Source organism: Natator depressus, chromosome 23 (genome assembly GCF_965152275.1).
Source record: "Natator depressus isolate rNatDep1 chromosome 23, rNatDep2.hap1, whole genome shotgun sequence".
Lineage (NCBI taxonomy): Eukaryota > Metazoa > Chordata > Testudines > Cheloniidae > Natator > Natator depressus.
The window spans coordinates 23,452,737-23,468,072 of NC_134256.1; the positions used below are offsets into that span (position 1 = coordinate 23,452,737).

At 54.1% G+C, this 15,336-nt stretch overlaps 1 protein-coding gene and 1 long non-coding RNA gene across 2 annotated transcripts; one reads left to right on the forward strand and one right to left on the reverse strand.

Moving 5' to 3' along the window:
- Positions 1-572: 572 nt before the first annotated feature.
- Positions 573-4,011, forward strand: FAM50A (family with sequence similarity 50 member A). The gene is made up of 13 exons (XM_074938057.1): positions 573-731; positions 933-1,017; positions 1,196-1,295; positions 1,615-1,763; positions 1,967-2,043; positions 2,234-2,300; positions 2,542-2,603; positions 2,728-2,804; positions 2,889-2,943; positions 3,360-3,408; positions 3,564-3,634; positions 3,719-3,829; positions 3,917-4,011. Exons 1-13 carry the CDS (start codon positions 621-623, stop codon positions 3,923-3,925), a joined length of 1,023 nt encoding a protein of 340 aa, XP_074794158.1. The 5' UTR covers positions 573-620; the 3' UTR covers positions 3,926-4,011.
- Positions 4,012-11,630: 7,619 nt separating this feature from the next.
- LOC141976273 (uncharacterized) lies at positions 11,631-15,164 on the reverse strand. Its single transcript, XR_012636095.1, has 3 exons — positions 14,179-15,164; positions 12,993-13,193; positions 11,631-12,066 (listed from the first exon to the last, which is right to left on the reverse strand). It is a non-coding gene; the product is annotated as an uncharacterized LOC141976273 (long non-coding RNA).
- Positions 15,165-15,336: the final 172 nt, after the last annotated feature.

A 15,336-nucleotide genomic window follows, 5' to 3' on the forward strand; every position in this document is an offset into this window, starting at 1 on the left:
CCGCGGAGCTGCCTCGGGGTCCTGCGGGCCCGACCGGAAACGCCGCCGGGATCCCCCCTCGAGACCCCTCCCGCGTCACCCACTAGGGCTTCCCCGGCGCCCCCCCCCGGCTCCAGAGACCCCCCCCAACGCCCCAGCCTCTGCCCCGGCCCCCCCCCCGGCTCCAGCCTCCCCCCCCCAGACCCCCAGCCTCTGCCCCAGCCCCTCCCCCGGCTCCAGCCCCCCCCCAGCTCCAGAGACCCCCCCAATCTCTGCCCCGGCCCCCCCCCAGCTCCAGAGACCCTACCAAACCCCCAGCCTCTGCCCCGGCCCCCCCCGGCTCCGGCCCCCCCCGGCTCCAGCCCCCCCCCATTTCCAGAGACCCCCAACCTCTGCCCGGGCCCCCCCCCGGCTCCAAAGACCGCCCCCCAGCCTCTGCCACCTGCCTAGGGGCTGCCCCCCAGCCTCTGCCCCCCCAGTGACCCCCCTGCCTTTTCCCCCATATCCAGGACCACCAGGCCGCAGCCGGCCACAGGGCTCCTGACCTCCCCACATTACATCCCCTCCACCGACCCTTCCTAGGGTCCCTCCTCAGCCCCCCCGGGCACCTCGTGGGTTGTGGCCCCCCCCCGGCCCCCACCATGGCGCAGTACAAGGGGGCGGCCAGCGAGGCCGGCCGGGCCCTGCAGCTGATGAAGAAGCGGGAGCGGCAGCGGGAGCACATGGAGCAGATGAGACAGCGCATCGCGGAGGTGGGGGGCTGGGGGGGCAGAGGGATCAGGGGTACAGAGCTCCTGGGGCAATGTTGAGACGGGGGGGGCAGATCCTCTGGGGGCGGGGACAGTATCTGGGGGCAGAACCGGGGAAAGTGCGGAGACCGGGGGGAGGAGGTAGGGCATGTTGGGGAGGATGGCCCCCCAGTTCCTCATGGCCCCCCCCCCCGCCCCCCACAGGAGAACATCATGAAGTCAAACATCGATAAGAAGTTCTCCGCTCATTACGACGCAGTGGAAGCAGAATTAAAATCCAGCACCGTGGGTGAGTGTGGGCAGGGGACCCTGAAGTCTGGGCCCCCCCCCAAAAAAAAAAAAACTAGACCCCACTCCCCTCCCAGAGCTGGGGAAAGAACCCAGGAGTCCTGGCTCCCAGCCTCCCTTGCTCCAGTGCTGGGAGAGAACCCAGGCATCCTGACACCCCCCCACCCCCACCCCTCCAGGCCTGGTGACCCTGAACGACATGAAGGCCAAGCAGGAGGCCCTGGTGAAGGAACGGGAGAAGCAGCTGGCCAAGAAGGAGCAGTCCAAGGAGCTGCAGCTGTGAGTGGGGCGCGGGGGGGTGGTGTCTGACTGCTGGGCTCCCCTGCCAACCTGGGGGGGGGGGTCATTGTGTGTCCTCTCTGATGGAGGGGGCCGTTTTTAGGGGGTATTTCCTGTCAGGGGACCCCAGCTGCTCCGGCTTCCGCTCTTCTCTCCAAGGTGGGGACCCATGTCTGGGGGCCCTGTTGGGGGACTGATCCCCCTGTGCTATGGGGCACCAACCACCAGGTTTGAGGTTCCCGTGGGGCACTGACCCCTGTCATTGGATGCTGGACCCTCCCCCCCCCCCAGGGTACTAACCACCACCACCCCCCCCCAGGAAGCTGGAGCGGCTGCGGGAGCGGGAGCGGAAGCAGGAGCAGAAACGGAAGATCTCCAGTCTGTCCTTTACCCTGGACGACGACGAGGAGGAGGAGGAGGAGGAGGAAGAGCAGCTGGAGGAGGAAGAGTCGGAGCTGGAGAAAGAGGGTGGGGGGGGGGAGAGGGCTGGGCTGGAAGCTTAGGGCCAGGCTTGGGGCCAGGCTGGTGGTGGGGTGTGTAAGCGGAGCTGGGGGGCTGTAGGGGGCACTGTCGGGCAGGGGGCAGTCAATAGGAGGTGCAGTGGGGGGCTGGGGAAGCAGGGCAGCCTGGGAGTGGGGTCGGGGGGGGTCTCATTCCCGTTCTCCCCACAGAGCTGCCCCCCAAGAAGCGCAAACTGGGAAAAAATCCGGACGTGGACACCAGCTTCCTGCCGGATCGGGACCGCGAGGTACGTGCCCCCCGCAGCCAGGACCGCAAGGTACTGCCCGGCCCCGGCCCCCTCCTTGCCCCACAGCTGGGACTGTGAGGTGAACATCATAGATCGACATCACACACACCCCTCCCCCGAGCCGGGACCCCAGGGTAACCTGGGAGTCAGGCCCTCCCCGACTGAGCTGTATCTCCCCCCCCACCCCCAGGAGGAGGAGAACCGCCTGCGCGAGGAGCTGCGCCAGGAGTGGGAGGCCAAGCAGGAGAAGATCAAGAGTACGTGGCCAGGGGAACTGCACGCCACTGGGTCCTGGGGGGATGCTGGCAGCTGGGCCTGGTGGGGAGATGGGATGGAAGGGGGGTTGGAGCCATTAGTGGGTTTGGGGGGGGGTGCGGAAGTGGGAGGATTCTGGCTGTCAGGGGGCATTGGGGAGGGAGGTTGTAGCCGAGGGGGTTGGATGGGATTGGGGGGAGGACTGTCCCCTCCACCCATTGACCCATGCCTCTTCCCCCCCAGGCGAGGAGATTGAAATCACCTTCAGCTACTGGGATGGCTCCGGCCACCGGCGCACGGTCAAGGTGAGTGTGGGGGGGGGGGGGGGCGGGCAGAGGAGCTGTCCCAGCCCTGTAGGGGAGATGGATTGGGTAGCGAGGGAGGGGGAAGGGCTGTCTCAGCCCTGACCTCCCCCATTTCCCCCCCCAGATGAAGAAGGGGAACACCATGCAGCAGTTCCTGCAGAAAGCCCTCGAGATCCTGCGCAAGGACTTCAGCGAGCTCAGGTTGCGGGGGGGCGTGGCTGGGGCAGGTGCAAACTGGGGAGGTGGGTTGAGGCTGGCATTTCTGACAACTGCCCCCCACCCCAGGTCAGCCGGAGTGGAGCAGCTCATGTACATCAAGGAGGACCTAATCATCCCCCATGTAAGTGGTTCCCAGGGTCCTCTGCCCCCACTCCCCGCCCCAGAGCTCGCCATTACACCCCCAGCCCTGCTCCTGAGAGGGTTAGTGCCCACTCCCCCGAGCCTCAGCCCAGATTCGAGGGCAGCATCTTTTCCCCCCAGGTCAACTGCAGGGGTAGGGGCTCTCCCCTGCCCTGTCCCCTCCCAGCTGGAGTGTGACAAACGGGTTTATTAGCTTGTTAGCACAGAAATCAGGGACTTTCAGTGACATCTGTCTTGGGGGGAATCCAGGGCAGCACTGACCCCCCCCCTCAGGCTGGTTCTTGCAGGGACTGGGCTGCATAGTGTCGGCTGGTCTCTCACCCCACCACCGGGGAAACTGAGGCACACAGCACCAAGGGATGTGGAATTTTAACTCTTTCCCTCCCCCTCTGCCAGCATCACAGCTTCTACGACTTCATTGTGACTAAAGCAAGAGGGAAAAGTGGTGAGTCTCTCCCCCCCCCCCCATGGCCTAGTCACATTTGGCCCCATTACTCAGGGGGGAGGGGGGAGGAATCCCCGAGTGTCATGTTGAAAGGGATTTGGGGCATGCTGGGGGGAGACAGGAAGGAGACAACTAACCTCCCCCCAACTCCCCAGGGCCGCTCTTCAACTTCGACGTTCATGAGGATGTGAGACTTCTGAGTGATGCCACTGTGGAGAAGGATGAGGTAAGGAACAGGCCCAGGTGCAGTGGGGAGAGCCAGCCCCACCCCCACCCCCACTGAGCTCTTTCTCTCCCCCCACCCCTGCAGTCCCATGCTGGGAAGGTTGTCCTCCGCAGCTGGTATGAGAAAAACAAGCACATCTTCCCGGCCAGCCGCTGGGAGCCCTACGACCCTGAGAAGAAGTGGGACAAGTACACAGTGAGTTTGGGAGCGTGTGCTTGGGGCGGGTGGCAAGGCAGCACTGAGCTGCCACCTCCTCCCATAATTCTCTCTGTCTTTTCCTAGATCCGATGAGAGGTGCTAGCTCTGGATTCCTGCGTGTGGCTCCCCTGGTGGTCATATTCTCCCCCCCCCCCAATAAATCTGTTTTCCATCCCCTCTCCAACTGTTGTAGCTTACTTATTTCCCCCAAGAGGGAGGGATGCTAAACATCCCTCTGTATCATTCATTTTACGTAGTAAGAATGCTTGATAAATGTTTGTCCATTTCATCCAGACACAAATCTCTAAGTGAGTGGGGGGGGGGGGGGGTGTAAAGCTTTCTAATACATGACACTGCACAGCATAATATTATTAGTACAATCAATAAACCCCCACCCCGAAAATAGAGTTTGCAACTAATTACTTTTAGGAGCGGTGTAGGCAGCTTGTGCCCTGAGTTGTTGCACTTCCTTAACTTCAAGGCAACTTTTTCAAGCTGTTGAAGAGTTTCCCCCTGTGATTCAATAGGGGTATTCTGGGTGTTACACAAAATAATACTACGGGTAGGGGTGTTCCCCACCATTGATTGGCCCGATAGGACTGTTGGTGTGATAATTTAGTTTTAAACTAAACTGTCCTATGAAAAATCACAACAGAGGAATTGTCATATACATTAAAACAAGACTCTTACTTTAAAAAAAAACACAGCAACCTGAAAAGGAAGAATTGCATTCCTTTGGAAAAGGGCCCATTTTTCTTAAAAATGGCTGCAAAGAAATACAGAGTTAACTTCTCACTTTCCTTTCAAGTTGAACACAGAGCGGGGCTGGAGACCCCTGAGATGAATAAGAAAAGGATAAGCCCAGTTGTATTCTTGTAAATCAAAAGTCCCTACACCTGGCCATTGCTCCACAGGATTACCGCTGTTGGTTAAAAGCGGCCAGTCCTTGCATTCTTCCTTACCTCCTAAGCTTACTTTTACCAGCTTAGGTTAAAACTTCCCCAAGGTACAAATTAATTTTATTCTTTGCCTTTGGAATATCCACTGCCACCACCAAACTCTAACTGGGGTCTTTCCCCCCAACTTCCTGGGAAAGTTTTGGTAAAAATCCTCACCAATTTGCATAGGTGACCACAGACCCAAACCCTTGGATCTGAGAACAATGAAAAAGCATTGTTTTCTTACAAGAAGACTTTTAATAGAAGTAAATAGAAATTTAAGTTACAAAAAGGACACACAGACAGGGATAGTCATTCTATTCAGCACAGTTCTTTTCTCAGCTATTTAAAGAAATCATAATCTAACAGGTACCTAGCTAGATTACTTACTGAAGTTCTAAGACTCCATTCCTGTTCTGTCCCTGGCAAAAGCAGCCTACAGACGGACACAGACCCTTTGTTTCTCTCCCTCCTCCCAGCTTTTGAAACCTTCTTAACCCTTTACAGGTGAGAGGATTTTTCCTCTGGCCAGGAGGGATTTACCCTTCCCTTTATATTTATGACAGGCTTCAACTACTTTAATTACTTATCCTAAGTTACAAGAACACTTCGGCTCTTCCTCCCCCTCGTTCAGCGGCCCACCAGGTTTGCCCCCGGCAGGTGGCGAGGGTCACAGACTCTGGCGGGGGGCGGCTGCTGGGGGATAAACCTCTGATGACCCCCCCTGCCCCCGTTCCTCGTCACTGGCCGGCAACGCCCCGCCGCAGGCATCTGATGAAGTGGGTTTTCCTCCTGCTCAGACCAACGCGGCGGCTGCCGGAACCCCCCGCTCCGAGACCGGGGCCCCGCCTGTTCCCAGCGCCAGGCTGCCGGCCGGGGGGACCGGCCGAGACAGGCTGCAAAGCGACGCTCGCGAACCGACCGGGGGGGGCCGGCTAGAAAGTGGCACCCCCCCGGACGCCTGGGTCCCGGGCGGGGCTGCCCCGCCCCCTCCTTCCCTGCTCCGGAGGCAGCAGCCACCGCCGCCCCCCGCGCAGGGGCCGCCCCCGGCTTTATCCCCCCCGCCGCGCCGCGCCATTGGCCGCCTCCCGGCCCCACCCACCCAGCGCCGGCCAATGGGCGAGGCCCGCGCCGCTCCCCACTGCGCATGCGCGTGCCGAGGCCCCGGGAGGGGGCGGGGCTGAGCTAGGGTCACTCTGTGCCCCGCCCCCAACCCCGCGGCAGGTTTATAGTCAGGCCTGACCCCCCCCCCCGATCCGTGCTGCGGGGGGGGGGGGGTGACTTCAGGAGCCCCAGCTCTGCCGCTGCCCTTAGAGTCCAGTGAAACCGGGGGGGGGGGGGGGAGAAACTATTCCCTCTTGGGGAAATGGGGGGCCCAGGGGGGGCACTCAGTTGCAGCCCCCCCCATAGTGGGGGAGGGGGGCAGGTGGCAACACTCAGCTGAGCACGTCCTTCTCCTCCCCCCACCCCCCCAAAGGACAGTAGGGGGGTGGGGGATAAGCTGGGGGGGGAGGCTGTTTTGGTACCAAGGCGTCCAGGTTCTGTCCCCACTCTGAATTCTGGGGTGCAGATGTGGGACCCGCATGGCAGACCAACCCCCCCCCCCGTTCCTCAGGCGGTCTTGGTAACTGCTGGAAATGGTCCCCCCTTGATGATCACGCCAAAAGGTCCCCCCTCCCCCCCGCTGACCCCCCTCTGCCGCTGGTAACAGCTCACCTTAAGGGATCGCTCTGGTTACAGTGTGTCTGGTCCCACCCCTTGTTTCATGTTCTCTGTGTATAGAAATCTCCCCACTGTATTTTGCACCGAATGCATCCGATGAAGTGAGCTGTAGCTCACGAAAGCTTATGCTCAAATAAATTTGTTAGTCTCTAAGGTGCCACAAGTCCTCCTTTTCTTTTTGCGGATACAAACTAACCCAGCTGCTACTCTGAGACACCCCCCCCCCCCCCAAGCTTATTCTGACCAATTTAGGTTAAAACTTCCCCAAGGTACAAAACTTTGCCTTGTCCGTGAACCCTATGCTGCCACCACCAAGCATCTTACACAAAGACCAGGGAAAGAGCCCACTTGGGGAGATATTTTGGGGGAAGACATCTCCAAGCCCTACACCCCCTTTCCTGGGGAAGGCTTGATAAGAATCCTAACCAGTTGGTACAGGTGAACACAGACCCAAACCCTTGGATCTTAAGAACAATGAAAAAAATCAATCAGGTTCTTAAAAGAAAAATTTTAATTAAGAAAAGTAAAAGAATCACCTCTGTAAAATCAGAATGGTAAATACAGGGTAATCAGATTCAAAACACAGAGAATCCCTCTAGGCAAAACCTTGTTACAAAAAGATACAAAAACAGGAATCTACATTCCCTCCAGCACAGCTTATTTTACCAGCCATTAAACAAAAGGAAATTAACGCATTTCTAGCTAGATTACTTACTAACTTTACAAGAGTTGGAAGGCTGCATTCCTGATCTGTTCCTTGCAAAAGCATCACACAGACAGACCCTTTGTTCCCCCCACCCTCCAGATTTGAAAGTATCTTGTCTCCTCATTGGTCATTTTGGTCAGGTGCCAGCAAGGTTACCTTAGCTTCTTAACTCTTTAGAGGTGAAAGGGTTTTGCCTCTGGCCAGGAGGGATTTTATAGCACTGTATGCAGAAAGGTGGTTACCCTTCCCTTTATAGTTATGACAGGAGTGCTCATTTACAAATTTACATATCATGGCCCCCAAAGTTCCATTAAACTTCTCCACCAGGCCATTTGTTTGATGGTGGCAAGGGGTGGCAACCAAGTGGTTCACCCCATGAGCTTCCCAAAGGCTTTTCATGGTCCCTGCCAGGAAATTAGTTCCCGAATCCATAAGGATGTCAGAGGGCCAGTCTACCCTGGCAAAAATGTCTGCTGGTGCCTGGCACACACTTTTAGCCCTGGTGTTGCTTAGAGCTACTGCTTCCGGCCATCGGGTGGCAAAATCCATGAAAGTCGGTATGTCCTGCTTTCCTCTGGGTGTCTTTTTCGGAAAAGAACCCAGAATATCCACAGCTACTCGCTGAAATGGAACCTCAATGATGGGGAGTGGCTGGAGAGGGGCTTTGACCTGGAATTGGGGTTTTCCCACTCTTTGGCATAGTTCACAAGATCGGACATAGGTAGAAACATCCTTGCCCATTCCCTCCCAGTGGAATGACCCCCCCCCCAACGGTCTTTGGTCCTGTTCACCCCAGCATGGCCACTAGGATGATCGTGGGCTAAGCTCAAGAGCTTGACCCAGTACTTAGTTGGAACTACCAACTGTCTCTGAGGATGCCAGCCTTCCTGGTGTCCACCAGAAAGAGTTTCCTTGTATAAAAGTCCTCTTTCTACAACAAACCTGGATCGATTACAAGAGCTGAGAGGTGGTGGGTTGCTCCGTGCCGCCGTCCAAGCTCTCTGGAGGCTTTTATCTGCTTCCTGTTTGGTCTGGAACTGTTCCCTTGATGCTGGAGACATCAGTTCCTCATTGGATTGTGGACCTAGGCTTGGTACCTCTGGAAGCGATGTAGGGGATGGGGCTGTTTCCACTGACTGTGAACCGCTCTCCACTGATGCACTATGTTGGGTTTCAGGCTCCGGCTGAGCCTCTCGTGTAGGGTTATTGGCTGCTGCCGGTTCAGGTTCGGTGGGGCCCTCTGGTGTTGAGGTTGCAAGTACTGGATTCAGTGCTGGGAATGGGTCTGGTGCTGGTTCTTCCGCCGGTTCCGGTTCTGGGACTGGCTCTGTCTGGGTCTCTGTGACTGGATCCATTACTGCTGTTGCTGACGCTGGCATGGGGTCCAGTTCCATTACCTCTGGAGAGTCCTGATAGAAGTTTCCGGAACAGAGCTAGGCGTCATGGCTTGCTTAGCCTGGCTGCGGGTGACCATTCCCACCCTCTTGGCCCGCTTCACATGATTGGCCAAGTCTTCCCCCAACAGCATGGGGATGGGATAATCATCATAGACCGCAAAAGTCCACGTTCCTGACCAACCCTGGTACTGGACAGGCAACTTGGCTGTAGGCAAGTCAAAAGAGTTTGACTTGAAGGGTTGAATCGTCACTTGGGCCTCTGGGTTGATTAAGTTGGGGTCCACTAAGGAAGCATGGATAGCTGACACTTGCGCTCCGGTGTCTCTCCACGCAGTGACCTTCTTTCCACCCACACTCACAGTTTCCCTCCGCTCTGAGGGTATCTGGGCCTGAGGACCTCTGGTGTGATTCTGGTGCAATGAACTGTAATTTGTTGGGGTTCTTGGGGCAGTTGGCCTTTACATGCCCCGGCTCGTTACATTTAAAACATCGTCCAGCTGACGGGTCACTGGGGCCAGGGGGGTTGCTGGAGAATGGTGTGGCGGGACGATAAGGTGTCTGGAGTGTTCCTTGGTGTGTAGTTGGGGCCTTGGGCTGCCCCCAGTAGTAGGGTGTGGTCTGAGGGTGTCGCTTCTGGTATCCGCTCCAACTGCGACCAGGGTTGTTTCTCTTTCCTCCCTCCACCCGTTTTGTTCCGGTTTGCTCCGCCTCTCTGACAGTCTGGGACTGCTCGTATTGATCAGCATAAGAAGCAAGACTTTCTGCTGAGTCCATTTTCTTATCCCATAAACACTGTTTTAGATCCTCCTTGGACATATTCAGAAATTGCTTCTGAGTCATCAAATCACACATTCCTTCAAAGCTAGTCATCAAACACCCCTTCCTTTGACCCATATATCTAACAGATCCTTCGTCTGGTTTGTATAAGCCACATTACTTAGTCCAGGTCCTCTCTTAAGGGCTCTAGATTTTACTCTGTAAGTTTCACATGTAACTTGAAATTGCTTTAAAACCAAATCCTTGAATTTATTATAGTCAGAAGCCTCATCAATAAGCATCTTATTCCAGAGCTTTAAAAGTTAATTTTGCAACCAATGTGGTCATCTTGTGAGCTTCAGGAATTTGATGGAGTGTGCACAGTCTCTCAAAGGTGAAAAAATATTCAGCAATCTCACTGGATTCATCATACTGTGGACATAGCCACTCCCATTTGTGGATTGTTGGGGAAGGATAGTTAGGGTTATTCAGTATATTCTGCTGAGCCTTTGCCTTCTCCATCTCCAGTGCATGCTTCTTCTCTTTTTCCTTCTCCTCCATCTCTTTCCTTTTCCTCCATAGCTCTCCTGTGGCAGCCTCCTGGGCTTTTTCTGCCTCTTTCGCTGCCTCCATAGCTCTCTGGTGGGAAGCCTCCTGGGCTTCCTTATCAAGTCATAGAATATCAGGGTTGGAAGGGACCTCAGGAGGTCATCTAGTCCAACCCCCTGCTCAAAGCAGGACCAATCCCCAATTAAATCATCCCAGCCAGGGCTTTGTCAAGCCTGACCTTAAAAACTTCTAAGGAAGGAGATTCTACCACCTCCCTAGGTAACGCATTCCAGAGTTTCACCACCCTCCTAGTGAAAAAGTTTTTCCTAATATCCAACCTAAACCTCCCCCACTGCAACTTGAGACCATTACTCCTTGTCCTGTCCTCTTCTACCACTGAGAATAGTCTAGAACCATCCTCTCTGGAACCACCTCTCAGGTAGTTGAAAGCAGCTATCAAATCCCCCCTCATTCTTCTCTTCTGCAGACTAAACAATCCCAGTTCCCTCAGCCTCTCCTCATAAGTCATGTGTTCCAGACCCCAATCATTTTTGTTGCCCTTCGCTGGACTCTCTCCAATTTATCCACATCCTTCTTGTAGTGTGGGGCCCAAAACTGGACACAGTACTCCAGATGAGGCCTCACCAATGTCGAATAGAGGGGACGATCATGTTCCTCGATCTGCTCGCTATGCCCCTACTTATACATCCCAAAATGCCAAAATTAAATGCCAAAATGCCAAAATTAAAGTCGTTTTAATTCGACCAGTCTCTGGTGTTCCTTTTCTTTCTCTTTTGCTTCCAGTTTGGTTAACTCCAGTTTGTGCTGTGCCTTGCTTTCTGTCATCCTGGCCTCTCTGTTTTTAACTAACTTTACACCCGAGAGTTAGAAAGAAAAACAACAAAACAAAAAACTGGCTTGTAAAATTTTTCTGTGCTGTAACGTGATACCTTTCCCCCCCACACCCCCGATAGCTGTTCTCAGCCTAAAGAAAAATTATTTTGTTATGCCTGCTGCTCTGTCCCCCAGGAAGAAACACAAAATCTACAGCTGCAATCACCTTTTAGAAAACCTTTTAAAATCCTGCTGTGCTTCTGGTTCAAAATGATCCTACCGCTCTGCCACCATGTCAAGGTTCCTTCCCCACTCTGAAATCTAGGGTACAGATGTGGGGACCTGCATGAAAGACCCCCCTAAGCTTATTCTGACCAGCTTAGGTTAAAACTTCCCCAAGGTACAAACTTTGCCTTGTCCGTGAACTCTATGCTGCCACCACCAAGTGTCTTACACAAAGACCAGGGAAAGAGCCCACTTGGAGACGTCTTCCCCCAAAATATCCCCCCAAGCCCTACACCCCCCTTTCCTGGGGAAGGCTTGATAAGAATCCTCACCAAGTGGTACAGGTGAACACAGACCCAAACCCTTTGATCTTAAGAACAATGAAAAAATCAATCAGGTTCTTAAAAGAAGAATTTTAATTAAAGAAAAGGTAAAAGAATCACCTCTGTAAAATCAGGATGGTAAATACCTTACAGGGTAATCAGATTCAAAACACAGAGAATCCCTCTAGGCAAAACTTTAAGTCACAAAAAGACACAAAAACAAGAATATACATTCCTTCCAGCACAGCTTATTTTACCAGCCATTAAACAAAAGGAAATTAACGCGTTTCTAGCTAGATTACTTACTAACTTTACAGGAGTTGTAAGACTGCATTCCTGATCTGTTCCTTGCAAAAGCATCACACAGACAGACCCTTTGTCCCCCCCACCCTCCAGGTTTGAAAATATCTTGTCCCCTCATTGGTCATTTTGGTCAGGTGCAGCGAGGTTACCTTAGCTTCTTAACCCTTTAGAGGTGAAAGGGTTTTGCCTCTGGCCAGGAGGGATTTTATAGCACTGTATATAGAAAGGTGGTTACCTTCCCTTTATAGTTATGACAAATGCTTTTGTAGTTCAGGCTAAAGGATGGAAAATCCCCCCGTACAGCCTCAGCAACGACAATTTTCACCAGGGCGGCGGCATCCCAACAGCTCTGAGGTGACATCTGCTGCTCAGAAGCATGGGTCATAAACATGCAAAAGGGGCCGGTTTAGAGCCTCATTCCTGGCCTGTTAAGCAATGGCTGGTGCTGACAGAGGTGGACGTTACAGGTCTGATCAGAGATCTGCAGCAAGAGAGGAAAAATATATATCTAACTAATGAAATAAAGGGGGAGATGACAGTAATGAAGATAAATTAGGAGCTAGGAAATGTAGAAAATTGATAAGGGAAGCAAAGGACACCAGGAGAACTCTATGGCTAGCAGAGATGTCAATAATAATGCAGAAATGGCAGAAGTGTTCAATTAATATTTCTGTTCTGTACTTAAGGAAAAAACATGAGGTAGCCATAGCATATGATGAAACATTTTCCATTCTAACTATAACTTCAGAGACATTTTTAAAATCAGCAGGTCCATATAACTGGAAACCAAGAGTTTTAAAAGAGCTGGCTGAGAAACTCACGGGACCATTAATGGTGATTGTCAACAACTCTTGAATACTGGGGAAGTTCCAGAATTGTGGAGGAAAGCTAATGTTGTACCAATGTTTGAAAAGGGTAAATGGGATGACCTGGGTAAGTAAAGCCCCCTAGACCAACGTTAAATGTACTAAAAACCATCTAAGTGCTCGGTCTCAGACCATAGCTGAGAACAGGAAACCAGCCTGGAGCAAGGGGGCAAGGGCTAGTGGGGTCCTGCTGATGGAGTTGTTTCTTGGCCAGGGGCTGTTTCACTTTTTCATCAGTGAGCTGGAAGAAAACATACAACGATCATGGATGACCCAAGTCTGGGGGCTGGTAAATAACAAAGTGGACAGGCCCTGACACAGAGCAACCTGAATCATCAGGGAAGCTGGGTGCAAGCCAGCAAGATGCATTTATCCCAGCTAGGGACCCAGCGCATGGGCCATGCTCCCGGGCTGGGGGCTTTCCTGGGACATGGCGACGCTGGAGAAGATCTGGGGGCCGTGGTGATATGAGCTCCCAGTGCAATGCCACCTTGGGCTGCACAAACCGGGGGCTCTCCTGTAGCAGCAGGGAGGTTTTTACCTCGGTGCTGGCACAGAGGCTGCTGGGTCCTGGCTCCGGTTCTGGTACCTGCAGCTCCACGAGGCCGGGGATCTGTTGGAGAGGCTCCGAGAAGAGTTGCAGAGGAACTGAAGGGTCAGAAAAAGGGCCCTGGAGGGGGCCGTTCCGGCTGCTCCATTGTTTGCAGGGGAGGCGACTCGATCACTGTCTGCAGGTACCTGCCTGGGAAGCAAATATCGATAAAGGGCCAAGTGACTCCGTGACACCAGGTCTCCCATGGGAGCTGACGTGGGACGAATTCAGCCAGGAAACGTGGCCCACGTTTCGACAGAGACAGTGGCTAACCCCAGGAGCGAGTTCCAATACCGTGGAGGGTTCCTCATCCCTGACCGGGTGGCCGTTTTCCTGAGAGTCTGGCTCGCGTCCGACCAGGAGCTCGTTCGGGGCAGGTCCCCGGCTAGCGCCGCGCGGCTCACACTGGGGGATCACGCTGCTCCCTGCTGGCATTAGGAGCTATGGATCGGGATGGGGCAGCAGCCAGGGATCCTGAGGGGCTGGGCTTACAGCAGTGCTGCCAAACACCGCTCCCTGTTAGGCCCCAGGCTGTGTGTTACAGCAGCCCAGGAGATCAGGGTCCTAGCCTGCCTCACCCAGCCCCACTTTGGGGGGCGCTGAGATGCGAGGGGGGCACCGAGCCGATCTGGGGCATAACTCTGGGACCCTCCCCCTCTTCTGCCTGCCTCTCAGCTGAACTCTGCCCCAAGTTTCCATCAACCTGGCAGAGACAAACCTCAGGGCCGCTGCCTGCAAACCCCAATGTGCAGCTCCCTGGGGGTGGGGCGGGGCGGACAGCACCAGCGCCTGGCAATCCCCGAATGCACACAACAAACACCATCCGGCAACGGCCTGTGGGATACTTCTCAGGGCCAGGAGCTCTCGGCCGCCCCACTTTGCACGCAGAGGCCCCCAGAACATTTTGGGCTAGGTTCACAAGGTGCCTGAGATGCACAAGTCCAAAATTTAGGCCACTCTGGGGTGAACAAACCGTTCCCCCCACAGCCCTGTAGTGTAACCATTTACATGAAATGCATTCCTGGTCGGACGTTGTGACAACCCACGTTCAGGGCTCAACTCACTGTCCTCCATTCAAGTCACTAACGTTTCCCTAGCGCAACCGAATGCGAAGCAGCTCATGTTTGCTGCTCACCTTTTCTCAGACGTCTCCCCGCTGCCCTGGCCGGAGTCCCAGCTCAGCACCGGGAACCAAATTCGAGTGAAGGGTTGAACCAGCTTTCCACAGCGTTTGCCTCCTGCAAAGACAACGTTTTCTTCGGCTCCATCTATTTGGCTCATTCAGTTCAGTGACGGGCTTGGCCAAAGAGAACCCACGGACAGAAAGCTATAAAAAAAAGCAGGAAAACTGGCTTCCCTCTTCCGATCTGTGAATAAAACGAGGTGTGAAAAGATGAAGTCTACTACTTCTAAAATTACCAAGGGCCTGGTGACCAGACGCAGCCGGCTCTATTCACTCACCAACCATTCTGCCTGTGTTGAAGAAATTGGTTAGTTTTAAGGGAAACAGCCTTTAAACTGAGGAACTTTGTTCTTTATCTACCCAGCTGGTTGAGGATAGTTTTAGCGAACAACCACCACATTTAAATGCTGTTTCTGTGCATTTCTCACTGAGCTCAATTTCCAGCCACACGGAGCTGGATACAATCCCAAGGAGGAATCATTGGGCAGGAAACAAGAAAAGCATCGCTCAGCATTTTCTAACACCAGAAAAAGCGGGAAAATGAAGCACTGGGAGAAACCCATCGAACTGTATCATTGCCCAGAGCCAGCATTTTGTCCAGCTGGCACAATGGCGCACCAAACTCAGGGTAAGGGCTGCGGGGGGGTTACCAGCCTGATGAAACGTTCGTTCAGAAAGTGACCAAGCAGGACCTGGGAGACACCAGAGGAAAATCAATGATTTAAATCAAGGTTTCCTGGTTGCCCATGAACATTGGCAATTTTACAGATTCCTAGAGCCCAAGGACAGACAGGACCAGTGTGATCGTCTTGTCAGCCGGAGAACAGCCCCACAATTCCCGGAGCAGTCCTGCTAGAGAAACCTCCAGTCTAGATTTCTGCCCTGCCGGTGACGGCTCCCTGGCTAATCACTTGCACCATTAACGATCTGCCCCATATTTCCCATCCCACCTATTGCACCCGCCCAACCAAGATGGGGGCCGGTCTGGCCTGCACATTATTGGCCATATTACAGTAGTGGAGGCCAGTATTACGGGGTGATGGTAGCCAGAACCCAGGCTCCATTATGGGAGGCCCCATTACCACATGCTCATTATTAGCAGGGTTACGG

Excerpts from the sequence above, each read along its gene's own strand:
- FAM50A (XM_074938057.1), top strand. The coding sequence starts at position 621 with ATGGCGCAGTACAAGGGGGCGGCCAGCGAGGCCGGCCGGGCCCTGCAG. Across the intron at positions 732-932 it reads TGAGACAGCGCATCGCGGAG|GAGAACATCATGAAGTCAAA; the intron begins GTGGGGGGCTGG and ends CGCCCCCCACAG. Across the intron at positions 2,944-3,359 it reads AGGACCTAATCATCCCCCAT|CATCACAGCTTCTACGACTT; the intron begins GTAAGTGGTTCC and ends CCCCTCTGCCAG.